The 15,829-nt window shown below is 33.7% G+C and overlaps 6 protein-coding genes across 6 annotated transcripts; 3 read left to right on the top strand and 3 right to left on the bottom strand.

Moving 5' to 3' along the window:
- Positions 1-13: 13 nt before the first annotated feature.
- TOT_030000223 (conserved hypothetical protein) lies at positions 14-3,912 on the bottom strand (the record flags this gene model as incomplete). The annotated part of the gene is made up of 3 exons (XM_009692968.1): positions 14-1,072; positions 1,142-3,670; positions 3,802-3,912. 3 exons carry the CDS (start codon positions 3,910-3,912, stop codon positions 14-16), a joined length of 3,699 nt encoding a protein of 1,232 aa, XP_009691263.1.
- A 629-nt stretch (positions 3,913-4,541) lies between these two features.
- Positions 4,542-5,325, top strand: TOT_030000222 (centrin; the record flags this gene model as incomplete). The annotated part of the gene is made up of 3 exons (XM_009692967.1): positions 4,542-4,656; positions 4,844-4,998; positions 5,098-5,325. The coding sequence occupies 3 exons, from the start codon at positions 4,542-4,544 to the stop codon at positions 5,323-5,325; spliced, it is 498 nt and encodes a 165-aa protein (XP_009691262.1).
- Positions 5,326-5,533: 208 nt separating this feature from the next.
- On the bottom strand, positions 5,534-6,172 carry TOT_030000221 (conserved hypothetical protein; the record flags this gene model as incomplete). Its single annotated transcript, XM_009692966.1, has 1 exon — positions 5,534-6,172. One exon carries the CDS (start codon positions 6,170-6,172, stop codon positions 5,534-5,536), a length of 639 nt encoding a protein of 212 aa, XP_009691261.1.
- A 482-nt stretch (positions 6,173-6,654) lies between these two features.
- On the top strand, positions 6,655-8,796 carry TOT_030000220 (conserved hypothetical protein; the record flags this gene model as incomplete). Its single annotated transcript, XM_009692965.1, has 8 exons — positions 6,655-6,795; positions 7,394-7,532; positions 7,562-7,833; positions 7,863-7,973; positions 8,005-8,122; positions 8,312-8,484; positions 8,541-8,660; positions 8,704-8,796. 8 exons carry the CDS (start codon positions 6,655-6,657, stop codon positions 8,794-8,796), a joined length of 1,167 nt encoding a protein of 388 aa, XP_009691260.1.
- Positions 8,797-9,023: 227 nt separating this feature from the next.
- Positions 9,024-11,022, bottom strand: TOT_030000219 (conserved hypothetical protein; the record flags this gene model as incomplete). The annotated part of the gene is made up of 3 exons (XM_009692964.1): positions 9,024-9,486; positions 9,559-10,863; positions 11,000-11,022. The coding sequence occupies 3 exons, from the start codon at positions 11,020-11,022 to the stop codon at positions 9,024-9,026; spliced, it is 1,791 nt and encodes a 596-aa protein (XP_009691259.1).
- An 878-nt stretch (positions 11,023-11,900) lies between these two features.
- Positions 11,901-15,767, top strand: TOT_030000218 (conserved hypothetical protein; the record flags this gene model as incomplete). The annotated part of the gene is made up of 2 exons (XM_009692963.1): positions 11,901-14,054; positions 14,313-15,767. 2 exons carry the CDS (start codon positions 11,901-11,903, stop codon positions 15,765-15,767), a joined length of 3,609 nt encoding a protein of 1,202 aa, XP_009691258.1.
- Positions 15,768-15,829: the final 62 nt, after the last annotated feature.

The following is a 15,829-nucleotide window of genomic DNA, read 5'->3' as shown; positions in this document are numbered from 1 at the left end:
AATCATACTGTGGTTACTCTCTGTTTTGGTCCCTGTGAATGCTGCTGGTGAGATACTCGTCAAGCACCGTCCTCTCAATGAGCGACTTGCACTTCGCGTACGCGTTTAGGTCACCCTCAGGGGTGGTTACGTTTGACCCGAGGAGCTTGTAGTGGTTCTTGAACTGGCGTCGGAAGTAGCGCCAGTCTATTTCGTAGTCCTTGGGGAGCAGGTGACATAGCGACGGGAGGTTCTGAAGAGCGCAGATCTTGCGGTGGTCCACCTCGCGGTGATCGGGAAGCCCCAAGAGCCAGTTGCGGTAAAACATCGAGATGAGAGAAAGCCTCTTCCTGAGCCAATTTGAGATGATGCTGCACAAGAAGAAATTGGACTTTCCAGAAGTCAAGTTAATTCTCAAAACCTTCCCAAGGAAATATTTAATGTCAGAGATCATGACGCGCAGGTGCGGCTTCATACACGTGGCCAGAATGTACAAGAACAAGCCGAACCTCGCTGTTCGCAACGAAATCATACTCAGCAGTCTCAGAAGCATGGATAGTGGTACGAGCGTTATCAGTAGCAGGAATATACTCAAAACGGTGGTCGGGTAGTACCCAGTGTCCAGTGAGAACCGAATCTTCTCAGCGAACGTGCAAATGTACCCCAAGACCTGCTGCGTGTACTTCAGGGCCACGAGGACGCCCTTAATGAGCTCCCTGAAGTCAAAGTCCCCAAGGTCCTCCGAGAAGATCGGGTACTCCTCGCCCAGGCCCAGGAAGTTAAGCTTATAGTTCCCAAAGGGCGTCGCAACCACCGAGTCGTTTGCCACGACACCGAACCTGTTGATCAGCTTAAACTTTCTGTAAAGGTGGTTCTCGATGAGCGAGTTGTTGAACTTGTTCAGGCGTTCGTTTTCCAGCTTCTCCATTTTCATTCGTTTCTTTTCAAGCTTTTCCCTCCTCATTTTATTCAATTTCATCATCTTTGCGTCCAGATCTTCATTATTAACTCCAACTTCAATTGTGGTATTCATGCTATCAGACTCCAAACCGTCCTCTCCTTCATCGTTCTTAGTACACAGCCTCGGCATTTCCTCTCCCTCTGCATCAAAATCATTGACTACAGTAGATGGGTCAATTTTTATATCAACGTCATCATCAACATTTTCATCATCATTTACCATTTCATTCGAGTCCAATAGTTCACTTGCCACACTCTGCTCTATGTCACTAATTGGATCTTCGTTGGCCAATTTATTGAGCGTCTTTGCAATACTGGATTCCAAATTCCTAGTAGGAGTGCTATTTGACTTGTTACTGCAGTTACTGATTGAATTCTCTGACACAACACTGCCTCGTGAGCCTCTTCTTAGTATTGGACAATTTTCTTTTAATTCACTTTTTTTCACCTCGTCACTCAGGTTTGTGGTATTAACTGTTGCAGAATTTGCAAGTGTATCCGATTTACAAGGATCATTTATTTCATTATTTTCGCCATAACTCATGTTTTCACTAAAATCCTTGTATATTTCTGGTGACCTTGACGTTGAATTTGATACATTTGAACGACCGCTTGTAGTAATACTCTCCCTCCTACTGCTGTTGAGACTTGATACTGGCGATGTAGTCTGACTTGACGTGTGTCCACTAACCAATTTGTCCAGGTTGTGCAAGAACGACTTGTCACTGGAAAGCAAGCCACAGCTCTTGTACTTGATCCTTCCAACCCCTATGTATTCTCCCAGTAGCCCGTTTGAGTTTAGTGACTTCATTGCACTTATTCTGTCGCCAAACGCTGTGAACCTGTTCATGACGACTTGATAGTACAGTATGATTAACAATAGCATAAAAAACAACAAGAGTGGTATTGTCCATAGTGTGCTTTGAACCACAATCTCAAAGATTATAAACCAGAATGGGATTATGAAAAACAAATCTATTCCGTCGAGCTGACATGTCTCAACGTGATATATTTTATTATCAATTTCACTCGAGTCACTTTTGTTGTCCTTTCCATCATCGTCACTATCACTTGGTTCATATTTCTGATTTTCTACAGTTGATTCTTTCTTTTTACGTGCTTTCTTCTCTCGATCCGCTAGTTTCTTTTTCATTGCCTTTCTCAGCTTCTTTTCAATGTAGTTATCGATGTAGTTGTGGTTATAGATGTAGTGTGTGCCACCGAAAAGCAGTCTCGTCACCCAAATTGGAATATTTGTGAAGTATACTATGCACCTGTCCGCCACCTGTGATATGTGGAAAATTTCAAAGTTTTTTGCCACTGTCCAGCAGTGACTGTGTGGAACCAGGTTGTTTATTATCGGCAACAGACTTGGGTTTACATCAAATCCGAGCTCAACTGTCACTAGTAGGAACCCTATAGAGTCCACAGGGTTTCTCATTCCGTATAAGGGGTATCCACAGTATGGTCTTACGAACTTATAATCATCGTTCTCGTTAAACGGCAGTAGTTGTAGCCAGAAGCAACTCCTTATTCTGTACCTGCTTTTAGTGTAATCAGAGTCAGATTGACTTTTTCTAGACTGTCGATCTGATGTACGATATATACAATCTCTTTGTGTGCTTCTTCTTTTACTTGACCGTTCATTCCCACAATTATTAATGTTTACTGATAAGACTTGTTTCGAATACTTAAATAAGAACTTAAGGTCTTCATGTATGTTCAATGATCCTTCTGGCTTAAACGACGACAGCAGAAGTGGTACCGATAAAACTGCTCTTCCGATTTTTCTTGTGAACTTGTCCTCAATCTTCTTTTCACGTACTGGCTCATCTTCTCCTATACTCAATAGGTCATCTAAGTCAAAATTGTCAATATAATTGTTATTTTCATTTGTAGAATCCTTAATCTCCTTATCTTTATTATTAATTTCTGTTTCTTCGGCAGCTACTTTTACATTCTTGCAATTCAGTGCCGAATATTCGTATACAGTGTTAGAGTATGAGGTTTGCGATATTGTAGAGTCTCCGCCCATGCTACGATCATCAGTTAATGATCCTTCATTTCCTGGTTTGTATGTATGTGCCGATATTTTAGGTGCGTATATTGATGGGCACTGTACAGTCGATATCTTTCTCGGCTGCATTGGCTTCTTCATTAATGGCTCATCTATTTGCGGTTCCGTATACTTATTTAAGTCAAGATGACACCAAACTGATATTAAAACATCCGTGTTTATGTTATACACCTTTCCTGTGAACGAGTAATCGAATATAACTCTGTTAAAATCCTCGTACATATTCTTCTTTTCGCTTTCGTATGATCTATTGTTCATCTCGATCTCAATTTTATATTTACAGAACTTAGGCTTCACTGAACCGACAGTATCAAACTCGATTTTATTCTTCTTCTCGTCTACGATCATTGTGTGCCTTATCGAGCTAATTCCATGCTTACTTGATTGATCAATGTCACTGACTGTGGTATAATTCGATGCAGTGTTTGAACAGTTACCGGTTGAATTAGCGGCATTTTTGTTAATATTAGAAAAGTATTTAGTGTGTGCCATACTTCCGTCCGAAACCAATAAAAACAAACCTTCGCTAACAAATATGTTCAAATCGCATATTGACGGAAATCTTTCGAGGTTGTCGTCAATGAGCTTAGTGTTTGGCTGTTTAACAGTAAACTTCGAATTAACACTTTTTGTGATAGCATTGATAATAGGATTCTAAATTTAAGATAATAAATTGTTTAAAAAATTTAAATAAGAAAATAAAATTATGTGTAAAATAATTTAAATAAAAATAAAATGTTTAAAATATTAATTAATAAATAATAGATTATATTAAAGGTAAATACCTGATTAGAAAGATTTATAGGAGCTGAGTTTTTTGACAATATCAAATTGACCATAGAATCTACGGCCTTTTCGCCGATTTCATTAAATTTACTTTTAAACCACCTTTTCATATTTACAAAATAAAATATAATAAATCAAATTTGATAATAATATACATAATAAACATAACTAATACATAATATATAATAATATATTTAATCATTTTTATCGAGCCCTTTTGTGAATCAGAATTATATATAATTAAATTATTATATTAATATTGATTTACATTAATATTAATATAAAAATATAATGGAATGATTAAAAAAAATTTATATATATAATATAATATATTTTATAAATTTACACATTTCGTTATATTATTATATAACAAAAACGTAAAAATATTGGAATAATAATAACACATTATAATATAATATTAAACAATAATCATAGATGACGATATTAATAAAACAAAATTATCAATTCTTTAAATATATATATTATCATGTATTTCAACGACAATAAATATGGTATGAAATAATTATTTTTATGTAATATATGTTAATAATAATAATATAAAACGAAAGAAATAAAGCATATAAGTTTGTATGAGAATGATAAAAGTTAATAAACATGAGAGGCGTCACAACATGATTATGTGTAATGACGTGATTCATTCATGGGGAACTTACACATTCATTATTTTTATAAAACATTAATATAATCTCTCAATTTATTTAATATATTTATATTCAAAATGGTGTTCACACGTAGAGATTACTTAGCTGATGGAAATGAGTACAATGGCCTTACTGATGACGAAGTGTACGAAATCCAAGAAGCATTTAATCTATTTGACACAGATGGAACAGGTATAGATTAATTATCCTCTTATTACATATATATCAATATTATTAATATTTTATTACACAGTTCATTAAATTTATTTATATTCTAAATTTTGTTTCAAATATTGTCTATCTATGTGTAAGAACACTAACATTATCTTTTATAATATCATTATTTTATTATAATCATTCAAAAATCTTATTATTTCAGGAACAGTTGATCCTAAAGAGATAAAATGTGCTATGCAGAGCCTTGGAATCGATAAGAAAAATCCCCTAGTATACCAGATAATCAACGAAATGGACAAAATGGGATCAACTGCAGTTAACTTTCACGACTTTCTAGATTCAATAACAATGAAATTGGTATATATCTAATTATTAGACTTAAATTACATTATGCAAATATTAATTCGCATTCATTATTATTTAAATATATAATACAAATATAATTGTTTTTCCTAGGGTAGCAGAGATAGTAAGGAAGGCATTAGAAGGATATTCAATTTGTTCGACGATGATAATACTGGGTCAATTTCTTTCAAAAACCTTAAAAAGGTTGCAAACGAACTTGGAGAGAACTTAACAGACGAGGAACTAAGAGACATGATAAACAGAGCAGACTCTAATGGAGATGGCCAGCTATCATTTGATGACTTTTACTCAATAATGGCTAAGAGAACCTATGTTTAATTTAAGCATATCATGTTCAACACACACTTGAATATAGTTCAACGAGTTAATACTTTAAATTTAATTCAATGAAGAATATCAATATTACCAAATTAAATTCAATTTAGAATCGATCCATAATAAGTTGAATCGTCTGAAAGTAAAGAAAGTTATCCAATAAAAGAACAAATTGCCTTTTATTCAACAAGCATCGATTAAACATATAAAGTTATTCATCATCTTCTGCATCCTTATTCTTCCACCTGGCGAACACATTGTGTTTGTTGTTCAGGACAAGTCTGTACCATGAGTAGTAAAATATGTATGCGAAGAGGAGGTTGAACCATATTTTGTTGCTGAACTCGATCCAAAAACGTCCTCCGACGCCTCCCCATTCCTCGTTATCCATAAGCGGAACCCATTGGTTAATCTTTGGGTCGTATGAAAGCTTAGGTACTCCAGCGAAGGCGGCCCTAACGACGTCCCAGTTCCACCTTCGTTCACGTGCCCTTAGATTGGCACGACGCTTGAAATTCATTATAAATTTTCTCACTCTCCAGTACACGGGGCCTCCTCCAGATGGAGCCTTGACTTCTTCATATATGTAAGGTGCATAAAAGTTAGTAGACTTCTCGTTCGTAAGAGAATGTGTAACATTAGTCTTAGTAACTGAAGTACCAAAGGTCCTAATGAAGGAGTCGTTTAAAAATGAAAAATGATTGTTATAAATAGAGTAATTGTATTTGTTGAATATGTTATTAGAAGCAGATGAGATTGAAGTGTTATAAGAATAAGAGCGTTGTGATATGTTATTGTTAAAAAACCTTAAAGGTTGTATAAAAGATGAAAATTTGTTTGAAAAAGTCATTGTAAATTGAAAAATATAAAATAATTTTATTTAAATTAATAATATAATAGAATGTTATATAATATAGAGGGTAAACATAATAGGGTATATTATTTATATTATTAATAATATTATAATACACATAAATAAATTAAAATTAATATTATTTTGATTAATTAAAATTGTTTATTTTTGGTCTTTCTTTCATCATTAAATTCATGGGATACGTGATTCTTATAAAAATAAGATATAGTTGTTCCATATGAAGCCCAGCATATAATCATAACGATAAATGTTAAAAGGAATATTGTAAATGTTATGTAAAGCCCATCCTTTCCCTATAATCTATATAATGTATATGTGCTTACCTCGAAATTATATTTAATCAACGATTTCATTATTTCATACAAATTATTTGTTATCAAAACCCGATTGATTTTAAATACTAATTATATTGTTATTAATTATATTATATTTCATAATACCTGCTTTATTTTATTTTTATGGTTTCCTTGTATAATGAAAGAGTCATTAGTAACATGAATAGCACTTTTACCAATTATTTGTTGAAGCTGTTGTTTGAGTATAAACCTATTGCCTTTAACTTTTCTGACATGTGTGAAGGAAATGTTTCCTTTATTTCTGTATTTTACAAAAACTGCCAAATTATCAGATACTAAATGTAATAATTAATATAAAATAAATAATTAAAATCATGATTAAATTATTAATTATATTTTTAACAACAAACGTGTTCTATTAATATTAAATGGAATGTTGTTTATGTTTTTTTTAATAAGATTCTGAATCTCATATTCAAATGAACTGAATAGAAGTCGCAATGATAATCTCATAAATGAAAATATAATAATATTTATTAATATTACAAAATAAATAATTTAATTTTATTTAAAATAATTTAAAAAAATTATAATATGGTGATACAAACATAAATATAAATTATATAATTTATTTTAAAATATAATGTATAATAATATCTTTAATTCATTCAAAAACAAATATTTACATATTTTCAATACAAGATATAAAGTTAGATTTTATATTCTTTCATTTGGATGTTCTCAACTTTATGTAACTGGGACATGTGTATACCTAAAAGTAGTAAATGGATTGACTGAAGATTCAAATATAATTTCTGGACCCGTTCATCACGTAATTTAAATAATTAATTTTATTAAAATTAATTTGTAAATTTATTATATATAAATAACAACTTTTTAGTTTTACACCTCAAATATCGCAACACATTTCGCACCTTATATGATTCCTGTATTCATTAGAAGAGGTTGTATTAATAATATTAACAACGTTTTGATAAACAATGAATCTACAGTTGCAGATAGATTCTATGCTTATTCAGGTATTCTTATTAATGATAATGATATTTAGCATTGAATAAAATATGTTCAAACATACACGCAATCAATTATCTTAAGGAAAATAATTTTACAAATGAAGAACAGATTGATTTGGATTTAAGTGAAATGATTATACCATTTAAAAAATTGTTAAATACTTTAGTAGAACCAAAAAAGATTATCACAATTAATAAACAAAATCCTGAAGGATTGGTTGAACATAAACAATACGATGAGTCGGAAATCATATTTGATCAAAAGATAAAGGCATTTGAAAACTTATTAAATTCTATTAAACCAGAGGTAATCATAAACATATAATGCTTTCTTAGGATAGGGAATTGACATACGATCAAATATCTAAAATTGTAAAAGATAGTAATAAGTATAAATCAATACAATCACAAGAACGATTATCTAAGGCTCTATTACTACTACTACAAGTATTTTATGAAATGATATAATTTTGTTTAGAATAACAACAATGTTAATAAGATAATCGAAAATGAGTTGGAGCATTTTAGTAACGTTCCAATAATTAAGTCATCTGAGTCAACAAATACTAGCGTAACTGAATTGTGTCCAGTATTAAGTTACCTTTATTTGCACAAATTTAAAACAAATTATGTTAAAAATGTAAGTTTATTAAATTAACATCTTAAACATATAGGTTTTCTCTGACAAGTTTTATCTCATTTCATATAACAATGATTGTATCTCATTAATTAATAAGGAATTAAAAAAAACATGTAAGTGATATGTTTTAATCAATTATTCGTAGTTAATTCAATTCCGGAACTGCTTGTACCATTTCAACAAAAATGGTTGAAAGAATATGCTGATGAAATTAAATCCGCAACAATTTTATTCCAGTCATCATTGATGTACGCTCTTATAAGAGGATTATTCGATTCGCTATCTCCGGGGCAATCAAGATTAACGAGCCTTAGAAATGTATAAATTATTATAAAACAATTATGATAAAATTAATAATTATGACATTCTTATAGGGGATTGTTCACGGCATTAAGTGTTTCAGAGGATTAGCAATATTTGAACTTATATGTATTATACAAAATAAAATAATATACTCCAAGGTCTACTTTGAAAACGAAAAGAAGAAAGATGCAGTTAGTTTTTACACACATTAATTAATTTTAAATTATACTTTAGTTGATAATGAGTTTTCTTTTATCACTCAGTACTTTTGGTTCATTGGCTGCAATAATGTCGACACAGAGATATTGTAAGATTATTATCATCTGAAATTAAATTATAGTTTTTGGACCCTTTTTAATAACAAGAATGGCTCTTTAATTGTTGCTTTTAATATTTTAAAAGGAATCATTAATGGACATTATAGTTAAGATAATTTATTAAAAGGCTATTTTGTCTGATTACGTAAGTATTATTAATTTTATATTAAATAAAAGATAACAAGAACCGTATTTAAAAGATATTTATTACAAGATTAATTAAAATACAGATGAGTTCTATACAATAGTCTCATTGAGTCTTTGTGAAATCAGCTGAAGCTTGTTTTGAATGAGGTTAATAGTTACGTTGCTCTGAAAGCACTTCAAAGTGCCGTTGATGTTTACGTTTTCAACATTGGAATCGAGAGAAATGCTCCTAATCTTATCTCGAAGACTCTCGAGGCCGTCCATACTCGATTGTCTGGAAACCTTTTCAGTTACCCACCTTGTGGTCGGATTTGCGATTTTGTCATTGGTGATTAAATTAGCGATGGCATAGCTCTGATTTGCATCAACGCCCATAGAGTCAGATGTCTCATTATATTGACAACTGAAAGGTGATCCCATGTTGCTCAACGTGCCATTGTTTTTAATATATGCGGAATTATCGTCAATGGAGTTGAACACCAGGCCAAGATGACATGAGTTTGATACGATAGCAGTTGACGTAGAAGAGTTGGTGTTTGAATTCGGGCTTACGCTCTTATAATATGAGTTATCGTGAGAGTTTACAGAGGAACATAACTCGTTTAATCCAGTTGAAAAGTTTGACGCTGATAATGAGTGGTCCAAACTGTGCACGTCTGTTACAGAGAGATTAGCATTCGCGTTTACATGATCATCAGAGCCCGCATGGATATCTTGGAGAGATTCTGAGACATAGCTTGAGTGACTTGCGTTTGGACTAAACGCCGTAGGTGTCGATTGTAAGTTAAGATCGCTGCTGAGGTTAGTAATAGTGCTGCTGTTAGTGTTGCTGAACTCGCCCGTGTGGTTGCAAAACAGCGTTCTTTTCCTGAGTCGGTCGTTGATCTCAATCAGCGAGTAGTTTTGAGACTTATAAATAGAATTGTTTTCCATAAGCCTCTTGTTCTCAAGCTTTAGCTTATTAAGCGAGTCCTTGTCGTTTTTGTAAACGTCTATGAGAGACGTCATTTCAGATCTTAGTATTTCGTTCATCTTGTGGGACTCCTGCAGGCTATCTCGGAAAAAGTCCAAGTCGTTCTGGAGCTCACATATCCTCGAAGATAACTCTGCCTTTTTACTATTCAGCTCCTCGACCTCATTGTTGTGGATATTCTGCATCATTTCCTGCGACGTCAAAAGTGACCTGTTCTCCTTCGACAGGATGCTTATTTTGTTCTGAAGCTCTACCTTATCCTTGAGCAGCTGCTCATTCTGTTTCCTCTCAACAATCAGATCTGACTGTGCGTTTTCGATATCTATCTTCAGGTTTTTGATGGTTTCAATATTCTCCTGATTATCCGACAGTAGTTTAGCATTTTCCAGTTGCACTTGTATGAGTTTCTCGTTTGTGGCAGATGTGCGATTTGAATTAAACTTGATATCACGAATTATTTCCTTCTGATCCGACAAAGCATTAGCTATCCTCTTATGCTTTTCTAAAATCTGATTGTACAAATCTAAATCACAATCATCTTTACTAAGTGTAAAATTAATTTCAGCAAGGTGAGGACGGAGCAAATTATTATAAATTTCATTAGTTATATTAGATCCATTTGCATTATATCTTGATAATAATTTCTTTCTAATCATTCTTTGTCTTTCTTTGATAACTCTATCAGAAAATGTCATACTCTTCTGACTATGTGTGTCATTATTATTGTAATTGTTGTAATAATTATTATCTAAATCCGAATATCCAGAAAATCTTCTAGTACTATAAACGTGTGTATCACTATAGGAATCACGACTTGTGTTATATAATTCGTAATCTGAATCGTAATCGTCGGATTCTTCAAAAATGTTAGCATATCTAGTGATACTTCCTTCCTCAGGAGATAATAAGTCAAAATTATTTGAAATTGGAAGTTCGATATATTCAGTGATAAGCTCGCTTTGTTTATTATGAGAGTATTGAAATTGTGAAGTTTTAAAATTATTATAAATATTAGGAGTGTTGAATGAAAAATTCTCGTTTTCCTCAATCACCATAATTTAGAAATAATAAAAAAATTAAAAATTGTTAGAACATATAAACATTAAATTTAAACATAAAAATAATATTAAAAAAAATTATCAAATGTAACATAGAATTATGAAATTGTTAAAATCATCTGAAAGAAGATGTGTATTAAAAAATAAATTGAAAACCAACTAAAAAATTGATGTCTAATATAAAATATTATGATTTGTATTAAATGTGTATATATTTTAATAAATTAATGCATGCATATATAAATCCACACATAAATCAATATATAATTACAGATAATAAATAATCAAATAAAAATTATTTTATTAATAAATATTAACAATAATCTTTAATGTATAATTGAAAAATATCATATATATAATATCGTAATAGTAATAATAATCATAACATTTTATTAGACAATAGTTTTATTATATTAATAATTTTATTATTTTATTAAAATAATAATATTATATTATTACATCATTAAATATTTTATAATATTGTTTATTATTTATTATTTGATTATATTATATCATCTTCCACACATTAATTTATGATTTTTATAATATATATAAATTATAGATAAATATAATATAAAATCAATTCTTTTATAAATATATAATGAATTATAATTAATTTTCAATAAAGCACTTAAATTGCATAATATATTCATTTTTCGACAACACATAATTGTCTTAATGTGTAAATTCTTATTTTATATTAAATTTAATTATTTTGATTTTTTACAATAAAAAATAATTAAAATTAGATTTATATATATTTATTAATTTTATTTTTTAATTATAAACTATATTCTTGTATAAAATTTTTTCTTACTTCTAAAATCATTTGTAACATAATATAATTACTTTTTTTGTATTTTATATTTTAATGTAAAATATTATTAATATATTTTATTTATGTTTTTCTAATAATAATTATTTTTATTATTTCAAATGACTTCAATATCTCAAGATCGATCTTTTGAACAATCATTAAATCAATTTATTGATAATAACATAGATCCTAAATTTTTATTTGATTTAGAGGATCCAGGTTGTAGATTGGTCTCTCCTAAATCATTAAACGAGTCACCGTCTACTGACAAATCTTCGAAAACATTAAATATGTTAAATGATATAAAGTCAGCTCTAAATGATGCTACTGAATATTCAAAATCTATTGCTCAACAATATGGATCTAACTCTTCTTCATCTAAAAATTTAGTAGATCGCAATGCACCGACTAGTAAAAATGATATACTCGAACACGCCGAGTCGGTTATAGAATACCAACGTGAGAGGATAAATATATTGGAAAAGACTCTTCAAAAGTACAATATCGCAATCACAAAGACTGCAGAATTACACAAAGATGAATTGGACGAGTATGAGAAAAAAAATAAAGAAATGCGCGTCCAGATGCAAACGGTTATTTCAGACTACGACGCAATCAGTAAGAGGTACAAGATGGATATGGAAAATTATGAAACTCTAAAGGGTAAAAGCTTAAAGTCGGATTATGAGATATTGAAGAAAGATAAACAAATAAATGAGCTTGAGAGGAAGTTGGAATTGTACCCAAAGGAGAATGATCTTCTCAGGTCTCAGAACAATGATTTAATGAATGAAGTTAAAGCGCTTAAAAATGAACTGTTTCCACCGATGAAATCTTGGCAAAGAGACTTAGATAGAGCTCCTACTGAGCACGTTATGACACACGAGAATCAGCAATTTAAACCCAGTGGAGCTAAATTGAATGACCAATATAAGCCAATTGACATTGCTAAGCCACATGTACTGTGTGACGTGAGGAAGCAGGAGACTGCAGCGATGGGAAGATGCCTTATGCAAGTCGAGAATGACCTATCGACATACAAGAGGCTCTATGATGACCAAAGGTCAGAGATACAGAGGCTTAATAACCTTTTGAACACGAAAGGGAATAAGGAAATGTACCACGGATGCCAGTACTTTGGGTCTCACAAGCAGCTTATGAACCTGAGAGACCTCTATATAAGCATGATGAAGACCTCAACCCAGGTGTCTCAGGAAAAGAAGGTTAAGGTAGAAGAAACGCAAACTAGCGAAGACAGGTCGCTACACGCAGCGTACATGCTCAAGGCAAACGCTGAGCAGAGGGAGATGTACGACAAGCTGCTGGAAGTTGTGAAGAACGTGATATCAGTGAAGTCCTCCTCAACAAGTTTCTACAGATGCAAGACGGACTACTGTAAGCTCGTAGAGCTGAACGAGTTTGACCTTAACACGAAGTTTAGAAAAATGCTGATAGAAGTGGACGACTCGAAGCTGTTGGTGCACCAGCTCGAAGATGACCAAATAGTGCAAACTGACATTGTGGCGCAGGAGAACCTGAGGGCAGTGAGAACAGACTACAAGAATCTGCAGCTGATTCTGAAGGGAGAACACTACCACGTGTTCAGATTCGACACTTCTGACGCGTACAACAGGTTCTACTACGCACTTCAGTACGCAGGCTTCCTAGTCGACGACAGTAAGCTGTCAATATACTCGAAGGTGGACCTTAATTACCTAAGCTCTGAGGAAAAATGGCCTCAAGATCTTGTGCCAGTGCTGTTTTCAAAGGTGGTAACAATAAACACTTACCAGTACAACCAGAAGCTTATTCAGAATTACAACATGGTCATGTCAAATGTGCAGATTGGCATGTCTCCCATGGGAAAAGCAGACCACGTGTTACCAAACCAGAACATGGAGCTACACATGAACAGCCTCTTTGAAAACGTAAACGTAATCTCTGAATTTACCCCAAGCTTGCTCTACTACGATCAGAACTCGAACCTATTGGTGCTTTACGGGCCAAACTTGGCCAATAAGCCGAAGGTGGTAAACCCAGCAAATACATACAAGTTTAAAATACTTAATGACCTGGAATACTCGAACGTGACCAAATATCAAGATGAGGGAGAAGAGGACTACGTAGACTTTTACCAAGTTCCCTTTGCAACGTTCCCCAACGGAGAGCCAGTGATGGAGCACTTTAACCCTCAACTGACAAACTACTCACTGGTTTCACTGAAGAACACGCAACATGACATTAATCAGCTCAACGGGAGATTCGGTCAAATGGTTTTGACTCAAAACCCACTTCCATTACCAAACACAAATGGTTATCCAGATTTTGGAACAGCACAGCCTGCGACGCAATTTAACACAAGGCCAGGTATGCAAACTCCAGAATACAACAACTTTCAAAATGGCAATTCTTTTACTCAACAAACCTCGCCTAATCCACCTTATTTCAATCAACAAATGGGTGCTTTAACTCAAAATAACAATAATCACCAGCAGCCAATTCCGACTGCACCTAATAGTCCATTGAACCAGGCTAATTTGAATCCTCACATGGCTATGCAAAGTCCATCTAGTTACACTAATTCAATGGGTAATGCGAGCCCATACAACTTTAATAATCCAATGAACATGGGATTTGCCGACTACGAATTTGAAGTATACTATCTGCTCCCACTAACTCCGAGATATAATGATCAGTTGTCTAAATTGATTAATAAGATGGATTTCCTTAGACTCAAGTTGACCAGTCCAGATATGGGAGACGAGCAACTAACAGATGCAAAAGATTCTTCTAAATTCTACAACTTCGTAGACGGAGCACTCAAGATCTCTTTCGCGGGAATAGGAGCGGTGACGTTCCCGTGCTCAGAAACACGATTCAAGTGCAACTCAGACACGCTTATGATAACAATAGTTCCGTCGTCTGCACATAAAGAGGGATCTACTTCTTACGCATTCGCAGTATCGTCTTTAGAATCATTCAGAGACTTCGTAGAGGATGCAGAAAGAAACGGAATGAAACTTATTTTATCAGATGAAAGCCCAAGTCATGAGAAGACGTGTATAGTGAAGAGAGGGTCCTTGAACATATTTGAGAAGGGCCCAAAGGGCGAGTTGCTCCCATTCTTGTCGTATAAGGCGGAGGAAACTGACGTTAAGATTAACAGTAAGAAGAGGTCACTGCACATAGTTCCGAGAGGAGGAGGAGACCTCGTGCTTAACATGGACTGCCTCGAGGAGGACAAGTTCAACAAATGGCTAATAGCGCTCAAGGTAGGCGGCTTCATAGCAAGCTCTGAAGGAGAGCCTGAGGTGGCACAGGGAGCGGAGATGGCAGAGTTTAAGTTCGAAATCAAGTCGTACAACGAGCAGGACATGCACGAGAAGAGGTCAGTCAGAGTGCTCAGCGACAAGATTGTGATGTTCGGAAAACCGTCTGACCAGAAGCCCATTTTCATCTGGGAACGCGCAACGATGAACGTTGAGAAGCTGGAAAAGCCAAAGATCAGAATTGCGCTAAAGAGGAACACGAAGTACGAGGAGTGCTTCGACCTCTCCTTCACAGTGCCCTACCTCTACGACGACACCGTTGACATGCTCCACAAGCACAACTATAAGCTCGAGCAGCCGTTCACGAAGAGGAACCTGAGGTGCGGCTACATCCTAGCTGAGCCCAACGTGATCAGGATATTTAAGTTGAAATACGAACGCGACCACGTAATGGTGCTTCGCGTCGACCACTACCAGGAGCCGAAGCTTAATATGACTGAGCTAATGGTGAAGCTTGTGCCTAATGTGGAGAACAAGCGTCCTGTGAGGATGAAATTCAAGAAGCGAGAAACGTTCACCAAGTTCACGACTGCGCTGCGCGTTGCCAACTTCGTGCCGTTCGTTCGAGGCCTGACTCCTAAACTATACAGGCCTGAAATAGTATACGGGTTCGCTTGCCCGGAGGCCAAAGAAATACTGAAGAACAACAGTATGTAAAATTAAAAGTAAATTGTAAAACATTATTATAATATGTTATTATAACTCAAATAAACGTGTTT

The sequence above is a fragment of the Theileria orientalis genome, chromosome 3 (genome assembly GCF_000740895.1).
Source record: "Theileria orientalis strain Shintoku DNA, chromosome 3, complete genome".
Taxonomy (NCBI): Eukaryota; Apicomplexa; class Aconoidasida; order Piroplasmida; family Theileriidae; genus Theileria; species Theileria orientalis.
The sequence above is the reverse complement of the archived record's forward strand: the minus strand, read 5'-3'. Positions and strand labels throughout refer to the sequence as shown.